Genomic DNA, 17510 nt, shown 5'->3' with positions numbered 1-17510 from the left:
GACATAATAAATGTCCTTGGTGGTCACATCACCCCTATCCTTCACCTTTTCTTGCAACATTTCATCACGACTGAGGGAAAGGGCCCAATCCTTTGTATATATATATATATATATATATATACAAGATATATATATATCCTGGAAGTTTTATCCTTGGAAAGCAAGTTGCAGGCAAAACGTAGCCTCTACAGAAATACCAAAAGTAATATTAGAGTTCTGATGGGATCAGAGGAAAGTGTAGGATTGGCTAGATCAGCAAAGACTGATGCAATTGGCCAGCTTTAATATATTGCAATATATGGACAAACAATCCCTGTTTTGTTTAAGGGGAGGGCTTTGTTGGTAGCTGTACATATATATATGCTGGGCACCCACCCCTTCAGCAATTTCCATCTCTTCCCTAGTTACTTTCTCAGGCAGTAACTATCAGACATTAGGGCACGTTTGTTTTACACAGTGATAAATCCCAACATCCAGAGGGTGAGTCAGTCCGGCCATCTGCTGACACTCAGGGAACTCTGAGCCCAGACGGGAAGAGCCTGCAGTCCCACCCCACACTCCCAGGATTACTGTGCCTCTGTATCAGGCTTGCAGTAGTTTTCAATCCCTGGCTGACTGTACCACGTTGATCCAGGGGGAGATTTAGCCATGGCCACTAGCAAGCCTACAGATGGCAGCCTGGGGCGCTTGGACAGTGTGAAGAGCATCTCCTCTATAAGAACAACGCTGCTCAATGACCTTGTTTCTAAGACCACACCAAACTGTGAGGTGGGAGTGCTGTCCCTCAAGCTCCTGATGCAATTGCTGCCCGAGTATTTGCAACTGCAAGGCAACACTCTAATTTGCAATAACCAACATGGGGGCTTCAACCTCTTCAGCAACGGCACTTGCAGCATAGATGGAGAGCCATATAACATCAACAACTACATTCAGAGGTAAAAACTATATTGTAAGCTTTACAGGGCAGGCATATGCTTTCCACTTGCCACTTTAACATTATTAGCACTTATTCTTTATTGTAACTGTAGTTTGTTTTTATTATTGTATTGACCCCGTTTGTTTTATTGATTTGTTGTTCTACCGTACATCCCTGTGTGCATAAGCAGCGCTGTATAAATAGAAATATCCATACATACACACAAAATGACTTACTTATGGGAATTCTGTGTCAGATTAGGGTGTGAGGGAAAATTTACCAAATCAATGGCTATTACAGGAATGTGCAAGGCCTTTCCAGCTCCTGGCACATGCAGGATACCATATATTCCTCCTGGCAGTTTATTTCTATCAATCAGTGCATTATTATCCTCCATAAGATCTATGGGGCAGATTTACTAAAGGGTGAATTGTCGCCAGCGACCGCTTCGCACATATCGCACCTCTTCAACAGGCGCAAATTCGCTACCACTACGTTAATTTACTAATATGTGAAGTTGTGCCCTGGGCGCCGAACGTTGGTGACTTTTTGCTAGCGTTACTTCGGCAATGCAAGCATTTCGTAGCGAAGATGCGATTTCGTTCGTTTGTGCCTAGCGAAGATTCGCAAGTGATCTTGCGCTTAGGTCAATTTGCATACGGTGGGTAATTTAAAGATGTATGGATGTCTTTATTATAAATGTTGGCTCAAATGCTTGAAGTTGCCACTTTTCCTTATACAAGTCCAGGGAAAATTAATAAAGACACGAGAGTTAATATAATGAGCCCACTGTAAAATGAATGTTCCATATGTTATGAAATGTCTGGAGAAAACCAGTTACCCAAAAAAAGTTTGTCATCCAAAAAAGGTTTAAGTCAGGACTTTTGCAGGCAATTCCACTTCAAAAAAGGAAAAGTCGCCAGCATTTTTTTGATGCATTTTCGGATCACAGGATATGATGTAAGTGACAGAAGCTTGAGGAAGATCTAGCTACTTTATAGCACTTTGCCTGGTCTGAGGTGGCGAAGGCAACTCTGGCGAAAGAGGTAACGTTCAGTAAAATCTGCAGTTTACTGAATTTGCAGAGTAACATCCATTAGCCAGAGCGAAAAGTCGCCTGGCGATAGAGTGCGAATGACTGCTAGCGCTGATCTGTTGTGCTAGGGAATTGGCGCCTGCACCTTTTAGTAAATTGGCTACGCTGTCGAATTGTCACTAGCGTTAGCCACTTTGCACCATAGTAAATCTGCCCCTATGTATCTAATATTACAGGTGGTGGGGTGCTTAGTAGGAGGTGAGACACGTGGTGTAAGTTACAAAGAACTTTAGCCGGATAGGTCTCTTTAATGTGTTTTAATACACACTGGGTACCAGGCGCATAACTAGAAGTTCTGAAATCTCACAGTAAAACCATTTTAGGGCCCCCTTTAAATTGTTTCATAAACATACACTGAAACTGCTTATAAGTGCCACACTGAGTATCTGACCCATTCTACTGTATGTCAGATACACAATATTGAGGTGCCCCTATTGTTTGTTCCCCTCGTGTTGCCAATGTACTGGGAGCACAATACTTACGAAAGAGCAAATTTAGAGCCCACGACAGTCACCCAGAGGGAAATTCCTCCACTCTTAATTCAGTTCTATGGGATTTTTTTGAGAGAGTATTTATGAAAAGGTGAACTCTTAGGGGCCAATTCATTAACTTCGAGTGAAGGATTAGAAGTTAAAAAACTTCGAATTTCGAAGTGTTTTTTTGGCTTCTTCGACCATCGAATGGGCTACTTCGACTTCGAATCGAAGGATTCGAACTAAAAATCGTTCGACTATTCGACCCTTCGATAGTCGAAGTACTGTCTCTTTAAGAAAAAACTTCGACGCCCTAGTTCGCCACCTAAAAGCTACCGAACCCAATGTTAGCCTATGGGGAAGGTCCCCATAGGCTTGCCTAACTTTTTTTGGTCGAAGGATAATCCTTCGATCGTTGGATTAAAATCCTTAGAATCTACGATTATTCCTTCGATCGTTCGATCAAACTAATTCCCAGTCGAATATCGAGGGTTAATTAACCCTCGATATTCGACCCTTGATAAATTTGCCCCTTACTGTCACACACTGATAAACAGGATTCGAAAAATCCAATAGAAATGAATAGAGAGCTGAGGCATTTTACTCTGGCAGACTTTTTAATTATTGCCTTTTTCTCTGTATTGTATTAATAAAATAGTATTTGATCCCAACTAAGATATAATTAATGCAAAACCAGCTTATTGGGTTTATTTAATGTTTATGTGATTTTCTAGTAGACTTTAGGGGGCACATTTACTAAGTTTGAGTGAAGGATTAGTATAAAAATTTTATGGCTACTTCGACCATTAAATTGGCTACTTCGACCTTTGACTACGACATCGAATGGAACGATTCAAACTAAAAATCGTTCGACTATTCAACCATTCGATAGTCGAAAGTACTGTCTCTTTAAAAAAAAACTTTGAATACCTACTTCGCCACCTAAAACCTACCGAGCACCAATGTTAGCCTATGGGGAAGGTCCCCATAAGCTTTCCTTGCTTTTTTTGATCGAAGGAAAATCGTTCGATCGATGGATTAAAATCCTTCGAATCGTTCGTTAAACGATTTTTCCTTCGATCGAACGAAGTGCAGTAAATTCTTCGACTTCGATATTCGAAGTCGAAGGATTTTACCTCGAGGTTCGAATATCGAGGGTTAATTAACCCTCAATATTTGACCAATAGTAAATGTGCCCCTAGGTGGGAAGATGCAAATTATGGAAAGATCCCTTATCCGGAAAACCCCAGGTCCCGAGCATACTGGATAACAGCTCCCATACCTGTACATTATCTGTGCCAGTAGCCTGGGAGATAACATTTCTTGCACTATATGTTAGTTTGGGCTTAAAGAGTAAAGATAAACTGGCCAATCGTCAAGGTATCCAAGCAACTGATCTGTGGATGGAGCAGACGAATACTGGGCAATGTAGTCATACAGGAGATTAAACATGCACCCACTAAATCACCCCCTAAAGAGTAGAATGTGCAGATGGAATTTTCAGTCTGGACTGACCAACTGTGATCTGATAGGACAGTTGAATTATCTAATTATCTATAAACAACACCTCTACTCACTATCTATATTTAATTGTTGATTTTGTTCCATTTACTATAAAGCTTGTGTTGATAACTAATCACTTGTTTTGTCTCTGCACTAGGAAAGTGGAACTGAAAAGTCATTTTGATTACAAGGATTACAGAGAAAGTATCCTCAGCAAGCCAATGTTGTTCCTGATAAATGCTAAAAAGATGAACAACAATCCTGCCTCAGGTATGACCTGTAGTAACTTGTTCTTTCTGAATAAATATATATAATTTTATAGGACAGAGTGACACAAGTAACCTGCCATCCTTCAGATTGTTGGAATTTAACTGCAAAGCTTTGCAGGCTGCCCGTCCCTAAACTAATCATTCCTGACACAGTCTTCATATCAGGGGAAGCAATTTCAGTCATGATGATACAAAGTTGTTTCTTAATAACACTCTACACTATTCAAAGGGCAGATTCACTTTATAACAGTTCTTCCTTTACGGAGTGCCATACTTACAGATAAATATCATATAGTTCATTGCACGCTAATTTAATAAATTAGGTCATGATATTAGTGAATACTATACTATACTACTTGTGTCTCTTGCACCCTTTGGGGCAAATTCACTAAGCGCCGAAGCGCCGAACGCTAGCGTTAATTCGCTAGTGTTTGGCATTTTCGTTACTGCGCAAATTCACTAACGAACGCTGGCGTAGTTTCGCTAGTGTTACTTCGCACCCTTACACCAGGTGAATTTTCGCTAGCTACGTAACTACGCAAATTCACTAACTTGCGCAGTGTACTGAACGCTACCTTTTACGCTAGACTTCCTTCGCCACCTCAGACCTGGCGAAGCGCAATAGAGTAGATGGGGATTGTTTCAAAAAAAGTCAAAATTTTTTCTAAGTCCCAAAAAACGCTGGCGTGTTTTCTATATTATGGGTGATAGGCTGAAAAAGATCGAAAAATTTTTTGGGGCTCCCCTCCTTCCCCCCTACATTTCCTGACTCATGGCAACTTACCTAGACAGTGGGCACATGTGTAGGGCAAAATACAATTTTTATTTGATGATTTGAAGGTTTTTTAGGCATTTGTAGTGCTGATACGTATTCCTCCATTGAAATTTGAATTTGGCGCCGTATGCAAATTAGCCTTCACTAGCGTAACTTCGCTTTACTTAGCGAATCAACGCTAGCGCAACTTCGCAACCTTACGATACCCCTGAGCGCAACTTCGGATTTTAGTGAATTTGCGGAGCGCTGGCGAAACTACACCTGGCGAAGTGCGGCGAAGCGCGGCGAAGTTGCGCCTGACGCAACTTAGAATCTTAGTGAATTTGCCCCTTTAAGTTTTAAATCAGGGATCCCCTACCTTTTGAACCCGTGAGCAACATTTAGAAGTAAAAGGAGTTGGGGAGCATAACAAGTATGACAAATGTTCTTGGGGTGCCATATAAGTGCTGTGATTGGCCATTTGGTAGCCCCTATGTGGATTGTCAACATACAGTACATTGAGGCTTTGTTTGGCAGTGCACCTGGTTTTTATACAAAAATAAATTGTCTCCAACCCTGGAATTGAAAAATAAGCACTGGGAGCAACATAAAAGGGGTTGGAGAGCAACATGTTGCTCACAAGCTATTGGTTGGGGGTCACTGTTTTAGACTGTAAGCTCTAATGAGTAGGGCCCTTTTTATCTCCTGAACTGATCATGTATTTGCATGGCTACAGCCTTCTATTAGACAGTGCTGTGGAAAATGTTTGGTGTGATGAGAATATTTCCATATCACTGCAAGACCAAATAATGTATATTTTGTGATACACAGGACCTATAAGAAAAACGTATCAAAATTGTGTGATTATGCATCTTATTTCTTCTAGAAAAAACCTTTGCCCTTATTGTGAACACCCGGCACCCGGAAATAAAGGCACAATTTGAAGGTGGAATGAATAACGTGATATCATCAGTATTTGGAGAAAACTACCAACTGCAGGTGAGCCCAAGTGTTACTACAGTTCAGACTGATGAAAAGTGAATATGGGCCCACCAGCAGTATTAATTATATTATGGTTAGCCCCCTTAGCATGGCAGCTGTCTTTTCTATGTCACCAACTTCTCTTTTACAGAGCAGATCTAGAGAAGTGATGGGAAAAAAATAAATATTTGACAACTCTGAACATTTGCAAGCAGTAGCATCTTATATGATGTACAATGTATGTGTTTGTGTATAAGGTGTGTACCGTTCGAACGAAATGCGGCAAATCCTTCGACTTCGATATTCGAATTCAAAGGATTTTACTTCGACCAATAGTAAATGTGCCCCTAAATGTGATTAAAAAAATAATTCTTCATTACTAGCTTAAAAAAGTCAAAAGTTTAGAGATGTTGATTTTAATTAGGTTTTTAATGTACAGTATATAATGAATGTGTATAACTTTAAGAATGTCTCTAGAATGGATTGTGTTACTAGCTATTAAGTTGTACTTTTTGTATAATGTAACCATGCTCTGAGGAAGTGACTGTTAGAAGTCACGAAACGCGGCAGTCGATTTTAATATACAGTATTGCACGAGAGCGTGCTGACAGCTATTTTAAAACAGATGAAATAAAGAAATAAATGTTTTACAACTATATTTGAAAAGTGAGATTGATCCTGAGCTGTGGAGAATCTAAACTTGATCTCTGTAAAGTGCTGCCTAACCTGTTGGCATTCTTGTTGAATCAACATAATACAAAGATAATTAAAGGGGTGATTCACCTTTACGTTAACTTTTAGTATGTTATAGAATGGCTAATTCTAAGCAACTTTTCAAATGGTCTTCATTATTTATTTGTTATAGTTTTTTTTTATAATTATTTGTCATCTTCTTCTGACTCTTTCCACCTTTCAAATGGGGATCACTGTCCCCATCAAAAAAACAAATTCTCTTTAAAGATACAAAGGTATTCCTATTGCTACTTTTTATTACTCACTGTCTATTCAGGCCTCTCCTAGTCACGTTCCATGTCTCTTCTAGTCACATTCCAGTCTTTTATTCATTTCAATCCATGGTTGTTAGGGTAATTTGGACCCTAGCAACCAGATTGCTGAAATTGAAAATGGGAGAACTGCTGAATAAAAATTGAAATAACTCTGTACATCATACTAAGTAGCAGATTTACTAAAGGCCGAAGTGGCTAACACTAGCGACTTTTCGCCAGTGTTGCCACCCGCCGTGACATCGCCAGTTCACTAACAGGTGCAGGTGCCAATTCGCTAGTGCCGAAAATGCATTAAAGTTCCAAAAACGTTTTAAGCTGGATTCCTGCAAAGGTCCTAACTTACTTTTTTGGGTAACCGTTTTTTTCCACACATTTTATAACATATGGAACATTCATTTTACAGTGGGCTCATTATATTAACTCTTTTGTCTTTATTAAGGTTCCCTGGACATGAATTATAAATTTCCCTCCCTATGCAAATTGACCTAAGCACAAGATCACTAGTGAGGTTTTGCTAGGCACAAATGAATGCTAGCGCATCTTCGCTATGAAATTCTCGCACAGCCGAAGTAACGCTAGCGAAAAGTCACCAGCGTTCGACGCCCGGGAAGAAACTTTGCATCTTAGTGAATTACCGTATTTGCCTGGCGAAGTGGTGCGATGCTGACACTGGCAAAAATTCGCCCCATTAGTGAATTTGCCCTTAAAAGTTAAAAGGTGAACAACCCCTTTAATATCTGTAACCATGATTTTCCGTATGCTTGTTGCTCTTCTACAGCCATATCTCTACCTCAGCAATGTCCCTTTTGAGAGACCAAAACTTCATCATATATATTTAGATGGGACTTCCTGGAATCTAGAGCAACAATTAAGGGGTAAAGGGTTAAAAAAAGGTTCAAATGTAATTATAACATTTAACATGTCTACATGTTCTGTCTTTTTCTAGTTTGACTTAAAAAACATGGTCGCTCAATATCTGGAAAGCCAAAATTTCGTATTAACAGAAAAGGATGGCCTGAGCTTTTGCTTTACGTTCAAAATGGATGTGTTTCTGGATATTTTTTACTTGTTTGGACTGAGCAAAAAGACTTGCCAGGTGAATGGCAACATAACCAGCCTGCACTGCACGAAACCTGAAAAGCAAGAAACTGTGAAAATGCTCCTGGCAAAAATAACCACTCCCTTAATAAAACTGGGGGGCTCTACCGATCGCAAACCAAGTTTATATTCTCTAAGTAAGTTTGCTGGGTGAAGGGGCATCATTTAGTAGCAATATATATATATATATATATATATATATATATATATAATTTGCTTTATTTCATATAACCCTTTTTGATTCAACTTTCCTTAATCCTTTTATTTGTAAGGGCTCTTACAGACAAGCGTTTTTACCTGTGCTCCCCTGCGTTGCGCTTTCTTCCATTCAGCCGCAGGGGAACGCAGGAGTAGATGCACTGAATTATTGTCAATGGGGCTGTACACACACAGACGCATGTAAGTGTCAAACGCTGGTAAAATGCAACATGCTGCGTCCCAACCAGCGTTTGGCACTTACATGCGTCTGTGCATCTACTCCTGCGTTCCCCTGCGGCTGAACGGAAGAAAGCGCAATGCAGGGGAGCACAAGTAAAAACGCTCGTCTGTAAGAGCCCTAATACAAGGAAAACCTTTAAGAGGTGGTTCACATTTAAGTTAACTTTTAGTATGTTATAGAATGGTCAATTCTAAGAAACTTTTCAATTGCCCTTCACTTTTTTCTTTTTTTATAGTTTTGGAATGGTTTGCCTTCTTCCTCTGACTCTTTCCAGCTTTCAAATGGGGGTCACTGACCCCATCTAAAAACAAATGGTCATTAAGGCTACAAATTTATTGTTCTGGCTACTTTTTTTTTCAAATCAGTGCATGGTTACTAGAGTAATGTGGACCCTAGCAACCAGATTGCCGAAATTGCAAACTGGAGAGCTGCTGAATAAAAAGCCAAATAACCGAAAATCCAAAAATACTAAAAAAAAAAAAAGAAAGCCAATTGCAAATAGTCTCAGAATATCACTTTCTACATCATAAAAGTTAATTTAATGGTGAACAAGGGTTGCCTTGTGCATTACAGCACTGCAATCTGGTACAAGGGGTGAAGCTCAGCTATGAATTGAGCGTAAGGGTTGTAAATGAGCAATAAGGGGTGTTATTTTGCACCCACCCCTACTGTCTTTTAATTTGCTTTATTTCATGTAACTTTTTTTATTCAATTCTCCTTAATCCTTTTATTTGTAATGCAAACACAGACAATGGCAACTCTTAACTCTTACTGGAGTAATACTTGTTTAATTACAAAAGGAGATGGTGCATCCAACTTTTATAAGCACTACTGAAATAAATACCAGTTCAAAAATAGAGTGAAAATTGGGAGGACATACTCACAGTTCACCCCAGTCCAAGGGTGCATAACAACAAAACCAAAAGTGTCAATTCTTTCAAAAATAGATCAAGCGCAAGTAAAAAATACAAAAAGTTTATTAAGACATATTAGGACATGGCCTAATGCGTTTCGTGCCTGTTGGGGCACTTTCTCATAGGCTAAATGGCACACCCCTGTACAAGGCTAATATAGGGGTTGTAAACAATCAACAGCATCAGATGTATCAACCAAACACAATCAGTAAAGACAAATTGCCTACTGAAGGGCTAATTTACATACAGGCTACTTACTGACCAATTGCAGTACATTCACACAGGAGCTACAAAAACACAACACTCAAAAGAAGATAAAAAAAAACCTAAACCAAAGTTAACAAAATACAAATTAATCAATGAAGAATGAAAAATCAAGCAAGAAAAATAAGTGATAAAGTATTATAATTACAAAATACAATAGTATATATTATTATGATACTTTATCACTTATTTTTCTTGCACTGAATTATTGTCAGTGGGGCTGTACTCACACAGACGCATGTAAGCGCCAAACGCAGGTTGAGACGCAGCATGTTGCATTTTACCTGTGTTCGGCACTTACATGCGTCTGTGTGAGTACAGCCCCATTGACAATAATTCAGTGCATTTAATCCTGTGCTCCCTTGCGGCTGAACGGAAGAAAGCCCAACGCAGGGGAGCGCAGGTAGAACCGCTCGTGTGTAAGATCCCTAAGGGCTCTTACTGGTGAGCAGTTGAAGCTGCGCTACCCTGCGTTCCGTTTTTTTTTTTCTGTAATAGATGCATTACTTTTTTTCCAATGGGGCTGTACTCACACAGGCACGTGTAGGTGCCGAACGCAGGAAAAATGCAGCATGATGTGTCTCAACCTGCGTTCGGCGCCTACACGCGCCTGTGTGAGTACAGCCCCAATTGGAAAAAACGTAATGCGTCTATTCCTGCGCTCCCCTGCGGCTGAACGCAGAAAAACGGAACATAGGGGAGCGCAGTTTCAACCGCTCGTCAGTAAGAGCCCTAACTGTGGTATTTCTTGAGAACCCATAATTATTAGAAATGCTCTAAGGGCTCTTACAGACGAGCGTTTTTACCTGCACTCCCCTGCGTTCCGTTTTTCTGCGTTCAGCCGCAGGGGAGCGCAGGGATAGACGCATTACATTTTTTCCAATGGGGCTGTACTCACACAGGCGCGTGTAGGCGCCGAACGCAGGAAAAATGCAGCATGTTGCGTCTCAACCTGCGTTCGCGCCTACACGCGCCTGTGTGAGTACAGCCCCATTGGAAAAAATGTAATGCGTCTATCCCTGCACTCCCCTGCGGCTGAACGCAGAAAAACGGAACACAGGGGAGCGCAGGTAAAAACGCTCGTCTGTAAGAGCTCTAAATCTGCAATCCTCAGGCCAGTTCTCCTGCATATCTGGCCAATCACGGGAGCTGGGAAGAAGATGCATCACCTGTACCTGATATACACACTGGCTACATTTGTACAATTTAGGCAGTAGAGAACGATTGCTAGGTTTGCTTATATAGCTTTCTTTTTTTTTTGAGTTTTAAATGCTCAGTTTTTTTTTTATTTCAGATGTAAGTGATGAATATTCATTTGAAGCTTGTACAGACTACTTCCCTGAAACCTCTTCAGTATCACCTCTAACATCATAAAGTCAAGCAGAAATGGCAACATAATCCAAGCACTCTGGAGGAGAAGAGACTCTCTTCAGCTGTACAGTTTTAGTAGATATTTATACTATGTTAGAACTTAATCAGCCAGCTATATAAACACACAGCACTTCCAGGTGATCCACATGAAAGTCTATGGTGGAGGTTGTCCCGTGTTCCATTTTTTTGTGACCTGTAAATTTCATTCCAAGTTCCAAAAATCAGAATGCTCGGAATTACCCCCCGATCATTTGAAAGGTGATCACGTGGATTTGTGGGTTCACTTCTTGAGGCCATTGGTTTATTTTGCTTGTTGAACTGTTTGTATTGTTTGTATTTTCCATTAATCAGTTGTACAGCATTTTTTAAAATAATGCTGGCACTTTATAAACTATATGGCATACATGGCACATATATTTTCTACCCCCAATGCAGCATTCCCCCCCAGAATTAGGGCTCTTACTGACGAGCGGTTGTAGCTGCGTTCCGTTTTTCAGCGTTCAGCCGCAGGGGAGCGCAGGAATAGACAGATTTTGCTTTTTTCAATGGGGCTGTACTCACACAGGCGCGTGTAGGCGCCGAACGCAGGGAAAAATGCAGCATGTTGCGTCTCAACCTGCGTTCGGCGCCTACACGCGCCTGTGTGAGTACAGCCTCATTGAAAAAAGCTAAATGCGTCTATTCCTGCGCTCCCCTGCGGCTGAACACTGAAAAACGGAACGCAGGGGAGCGCATACAGAGTAATTGAGGATGCACTTAACAACTTTCATCACAACTTGTGAACAATGTGTTGAGACTAGGGTGCCACCTGGCCAGTAAAAATGATGATTGATCCCAATGTTATTAATAGGAAAAAAAGATAAATATATAGGAAGGTCGGTATTTTTTTTCAGAAAAGGTGGCAACCCTAGTTGAGACAGCTGCAAATCAGTGGTGCTTTCATGGGCACATAGAGGTTGGGCAGTTTCTGAGCGGGGATTAAGGATGCCAGATTTACATTTGTAAAATACCAGCCATTGCTTGATAGGGGCAGTCTCCAGGGCAGATTCAGTGGGATTGGAATTCCTAAAGGTAGGATTTTGTCAAGCATTAGGGGCAGAACAAAAGGGCATTACAAATTTACCAGCAAGTACATTGCTGGTAAATTTGAAAACTGGGCTGCTATTTTACAATTTAGGACAGTTAAAGGGGTTTTTCACCATTAAACTAACTTTTAGTATGATGTAAAGAGTGATATTCTGACAAATTGCCATTGGTTTTCATTTTTTATTATTTGTGGTTTTTGAGTTATTTGGCTTTTTATTCAGCAGCTCTCTAGTTTGCAATTTTATCAAAGTTATACATACATACATACATACATAAGTCTTGTTGCTGGGCTCAAATTACCTTAGCAACCATGCATTGATTTGAATAGGAGAATTGAATATGAATAGGAGAGGGTCTGAATAGAAAGATGACGAGTAATAAAAAGAAGCACAAACAAAACATTTGTAGCCTTAGGGCTCTTACTCACTGGCGCTCCCCTGCGTTCCGTTTTTTGGCGTTCAGCCGCAGGGGAGCGCAGGAATAGACGCATGTCATTATTTCAAATGGGGCTGTACTCACTCAGGCGCGTGTAGGCGCCGAACGCAGGTTGAGACGCAACATGCTGCATTTTTCCTGCGTTCGGCGCCTACACGCGCCTGAGTGAGTACAGCCCCATTTGAAATAACGACATGCGTCTATTCCTGCGCTCCCCTGCGGCTGAACGCCAAAAAACGGAATGCAGGGGAGCGCAGGTCAGAACGCCAGTGAGTAAGAGCCCTAACAGAGCATTTGTTGGGGTCAGTGACCCCCATTTGAAATCTGTAACGAGTCAAGAAAAAGGCAAACATTTTAACAACTATAATATATAAATAATTAAGACCAATTTGCAAGTTGATAGGGATTGGACTTTCTATAAATACTAAAAGTTACCTCAAACGTTAACTATACATTAAATACAATTTGGGTGGCAACCCTAGTGAGGATGGAGTTAGTAATAGCATTAGCATTGGATTTGTGAGTATGTATAGGTACAGAACATTTTTTTTTCTTTAATTTTCATTTTCATTTAAAACATGGTAGTACTTACCCAAAAGCAGAAATGTAACCAGTGTCTTATGGATCCCCAGGGCAAATTTGCTTCTGGGCCCCTGTGCACCACCACCATCCTTCCACCACTGCCCAAAGGGACTTCACGAATATATAAGTGCCAAATTGCCATTGCAGACAAATGTTATCCTTTTTAGAACAGGATTTCTTATTAGTAAGTGTGGGGCCAACGGATTATGTCTTCCTGTGTGAGACAGCAAACGTGAGTATGTATGCCTGTGTGTGTGGCACAAGCTTTATTATGACAAAAGTATGTGTGTGCATGTGTGTGTGTACATTTTCCAGATAACATTAATGTTCTCCACGGGAGCAAAATTATTCTGTTATGTTTAATATAGTATGGGATCATCTGACTGTGTACAGTTTTGTTACAAACATAATGTATATGGGTACAATTTTGGGAAGTTGTACAATAAATGTTTTTTTAATATCACAATGCAATAAATTGGAATGGGAATATTACAAAAATATTAAATCATTTAAAAAAAAAACACTTTTGTGCTATTTGAATTATTTTCTGATCTACTTTCTTTATGTAATAAAACTCTGGATCTACTGGGAGTTATAATTCCGTCACTTGGGGCAACTGGGAAACTGACAATGTGTCTTGCCCCATGTCAGATTTTAAAATTAAATATAAAAAAAATATCTGTTTGCTCTTACTTTTTTGTAGATATTTATCTAAAAAAAAAAAATAATTTTACACCCACCCACTGCTGTTCAATGCATATACCAGTCATTAATATTTAATCACTGGATAACACATGAGTCCCTTGGCTCATTTGGTGACAATGTAATGAAAGCTGCCTGCATAAAATATCCTATTTAGTTCACAGGGGGCTGTTATCTTGTGTTAGGGAGCTGCTATCTCGTTACTCTCCCATTATTCTGTTGTTAGACTGCTGAGGGGGGGGGGGAAGGAAGGAGTAATATCACTCCAACTTGCAGTGCAGCAGAAAAGAGAGACTGAAGCTTATCAGAGCACCACTTGGGGCAACTGGGAAACTGACAATATGTCTAGCCCCATGTCAGATTTCAAAATGAAATATAAAAAATCTGTTTGCTCTTATGAGAAATGGATTTCAGTGCAGAATTCTGCTGGAGCAGCACTATTAACTGATGCATTTTGAAAAACAAAATTTTTTCCCATGACAGTATCTCTTTTTTTTTGGTAACTTATATTTTATTTCTCATCAAAGAAAAAATAAAGCGTTAACATGTTTGATACAATCATTACATATGGATCATAAGGAACAATATGAGGTCTCAGTTACACATTAATGCCCAGTGCTTATGCTCATAATCCATGTTATACATGTTAGTCTGTATATATAACAATTGGCATTAAAACATTTATATAAAATCATACAATAAGAGAAAGAGAGAAAAAAGGACAGAGAGAAACCAACAACAACTAAACCGTTTGTGATCTAAGTACATTGCGAGTTGAGTTCGAGAGTAGTTCCCACGGAGACCAGATCTTGAGATATAAGGGGGCTTTATTTTGCAATCTTGCCAAATTATATTCATATTGTTTGATAACATTAAACAAAAATAATTGTTTCACTTCTTGCAGGTAGGGGATAGAGGAGGTCTTCCATTTGGCCGCAATTGAAATGCGGGCATCTGGTTAGCCAGTTTTTGCATGTGTTTTGGAAGTTGCTTGCATGGTTTCCCCAAGAGTATTTTTAGAATGCATTTATCTAAAGTTTGGTGGGTCACCTGATTTAGCAGGTTTATGATGTCGTCCCAGAATGTCAGTATGACAGTATCTCTTTAAGCACAGTTTCCGGGCACTGAACAAGTCTGTCCTTATCCCCATGTTTGATTCCAGTGAAATATAATGAAAAAGAAAATGCCATAATTACCGTATCTCTATATGTAAGATAACATCAAGATGCCTGACATGGTGCTTTATGAGATGATTTCAAAGCCTTTCACTGTACCACAGTTTTTGTTTTGTGCTTGACATGGTGCTGGGATTCAACATTCTTATTTGTCAGTTCTTTTGCATTTGTAATGACTTTTTGATCAGTAGAATTCTCATTGGTGAATTTTCTTGCATCTATAACTACAGTTTTCAGCAACTTCTAAAAAAAAAAAAAACTACGGGGTGCTGTGGGTAGGGTTGCCACCTCTTCTGAAAAAAATACCAGCCTTCCTATAGTTTTATGGTTTTTCCCGATAAATAACATTTGCATCAAGCAAAATTTTTGCTGGCCAGGTGGCAACCCTAGCTGTAGGATGGTGTTATGGCTGGGTTTACATCTCCTTTAATACATTTCTAAAACTTCTATTTATTAAAACAAAAAGCTTATTTATTAAAGGAGATGTAAACCCAGCCATAACACCATCCCACAGAGTTGCCACGGGGCTGATAAAAATGTTTCTTGATGCCAATGTTATTTATAGGGTAAAACCATAAAAATATAGGAAGACCTGTATATTTTTTTCAGAAAAAAAATCATTAAAACAAAAAGCTAAAGTGATACTGACACCTTCCTATAAAAATAGGAATGTGTCGTTATCAGTGAAAAGAAGCTGCTGAGGGCGGCACAATCCCTCCATAGGCTGGTGTCCTGATTTTATTTGTAATTAATCTATGGAGGGATCACCCCACCCCCAGCCCAGCGTGACTGAAAGCAAGATGATTTAAAAAATAAAAGTGTTTTATAGTAACGAAAATATAATGCAGTGTTGCCCTGCACTGGTAAAACTGATGTGTTTGCTTCAGAAACACTACTATTGTTTATATAAATAAGCTGCTGTGTAGCAATGGGGGCAGCCATTCAAAGGAGAAAAGGCTCGGGTTACACAGCAGATAGCAAATAAGCTGTCTGTCTAATGGTGTTATCTGTTATCCATTAGTTAACCTGTGCCATATAGCTGTTTTTTAATTTCCGCAGCAGCTTGTTTATATGAACTATAGTAGTGTTTCTGAAGCAAACAGATCAGTTTTACCAGTGCAGGGCAACAGTAAATGATATTTTCATTATTTTAAAACACTTAAATTTTTTGGTGTTACTGTTCCTTTAATGGTGTCGGAGGGTCGCCTTTGCTAAGGTTCACTGGGCTGGGGCGGCTTTGGGGAGCTTTTAGCTGCTTATTAGTGATGGGCGAATTTGTCCTGCGAATTTGTCCAGCAAACTTTGATACTCGCGTCAATTTTGACACCGGCGTTAAAGTCAATGGGTGTCCGAATAATGTTGACACGCGACGGTTTTGACAACTTTTCCAACGTGCATCCAAAATTCTTTGTTGCTGGTGAAATCGCACCTGGCGAATTTATTCGCCAATCACTACTGCTTATTTTTCACGTGCAGCTTCTCTTTACGGATACCGACACGTTTCTATTTTTACAGGAACGTGTCAGTATCACTTTAAATAAGTGTATGGCAACTTTAAGGGTCAGGCCACACGAGCAGATTCGGGGAGATTAGTCGACCCAGCGACAAATCTCCTCTTCTTCGGGGCGACAATCTCCCCGAACTGCCTTCCCCCTGCTCTCTGCAGACTAAAATGAAAATCGCCTGGGGGAAGGCGCACACAGCGCTTCATTTTCCAAAGATTCCCGAAGTTGCCTCACGAGGAAACTTGGGGGCATCTTCGGAAAACGAAGCGCTGCGTGTGCCTTCCCCCAGGCGATTTTCATTTTAGTCGGCAGAGGGCAGGGGGAAGGCAGTTCAGGGAGATTGTCACCCCCGAAGAAGTGGCCAGACCCTTACAGCTATGACTGACAGACTAAAATTGATAATACATAGACTAGGGATCCACTGTTTTGAGATTTGGCTGAATCTCGACTTGAACCCTAATTTGCATATGCAAATGATGATTTTAATTATTTGGTTTGGCCAGGCACTTGGATTCTGCTGAATCCCACTGAGAAAGGCCCAATGATCCAATGTTTGTTCAGTCTTGGTCACTTTTCACCAATTCATCAGTTTATTGGGTCAAGTATTCGAGTCAAACAAGGGCCTCCCTAGGGTATTAGTTGGTCTGGTTGGACAACCAGGAAAATGGAAGTAGTCTAGGAATAGGAAAAGTGTATAAGAATGAGGCCATATGCTAGCCACTGCCATTTGTCCGGATTTAAGACGTTAAAATCGATCCCCTTCCACCAAATCAGGGGCTCCTTTGATTAACACATTGTACCACACGGAACTTTACTCAAACTGTGACTGACTTTATCACATTCGCTCCTTTTGGCCTAGCAATGTACATTCTCCGCCCTCCTTATCACGTGCTATCCGCGTTGCCTAGCAACTACAGCGTCTTCTTAGCCGCGCAGCCTA

The 17510-nt window shown here is 40.1% G+C and overlaps 1 protein-coding gene across 1 annotated transcript; it reads left to right on the top strand.

The window, feature by feature from the left end:
- Positions 1 to 469: 469 nt before the first annotated feature.
- On the top strand, positions 470 to 11591 carry medag.L (mesenteric estrogen-dependent adipogenesis L homeolog). The gene is made up of 5 exons (XM_018245737.2): positions 470 to 935; positions 4146 to 4258; positions 5898 to 6010; positions 7946 to 8234; positions 11009 to 11591. The coding sequence occupies exons 1-5, from the start codon at positions 649 to 651 to the stop codon at positions 11086 to 11088; spliced, it is 882 nt and encodes a 293-aa protein (XP_018101226.1). The 5' UTR covers positions 470 to 648; the 3' UTR covers positions 11089 to 11591.
- Positions 11592 to 17510: the final 5919 nt, after the last annotated feature.

The sequence above is a fragment of the Xenopus laevis genome, chromosome 2L (genome assembly GCF_017654675.1).
Source record: "Xenopus laevis strain J_2021 chromosome 2L, Xenopus_laevis_v10.1, whole genome shotgun sequence".
In the NCBI taxonomy this organism is placed as follows: Eukaryota; Metazoa; Chordata; class Amphibia; order Anura; family Pipidae; genus Xenopus; species Xenopus laevis.
This window is presented reverse-complemented; position numbering and strand designations above follow the sequence as displayed.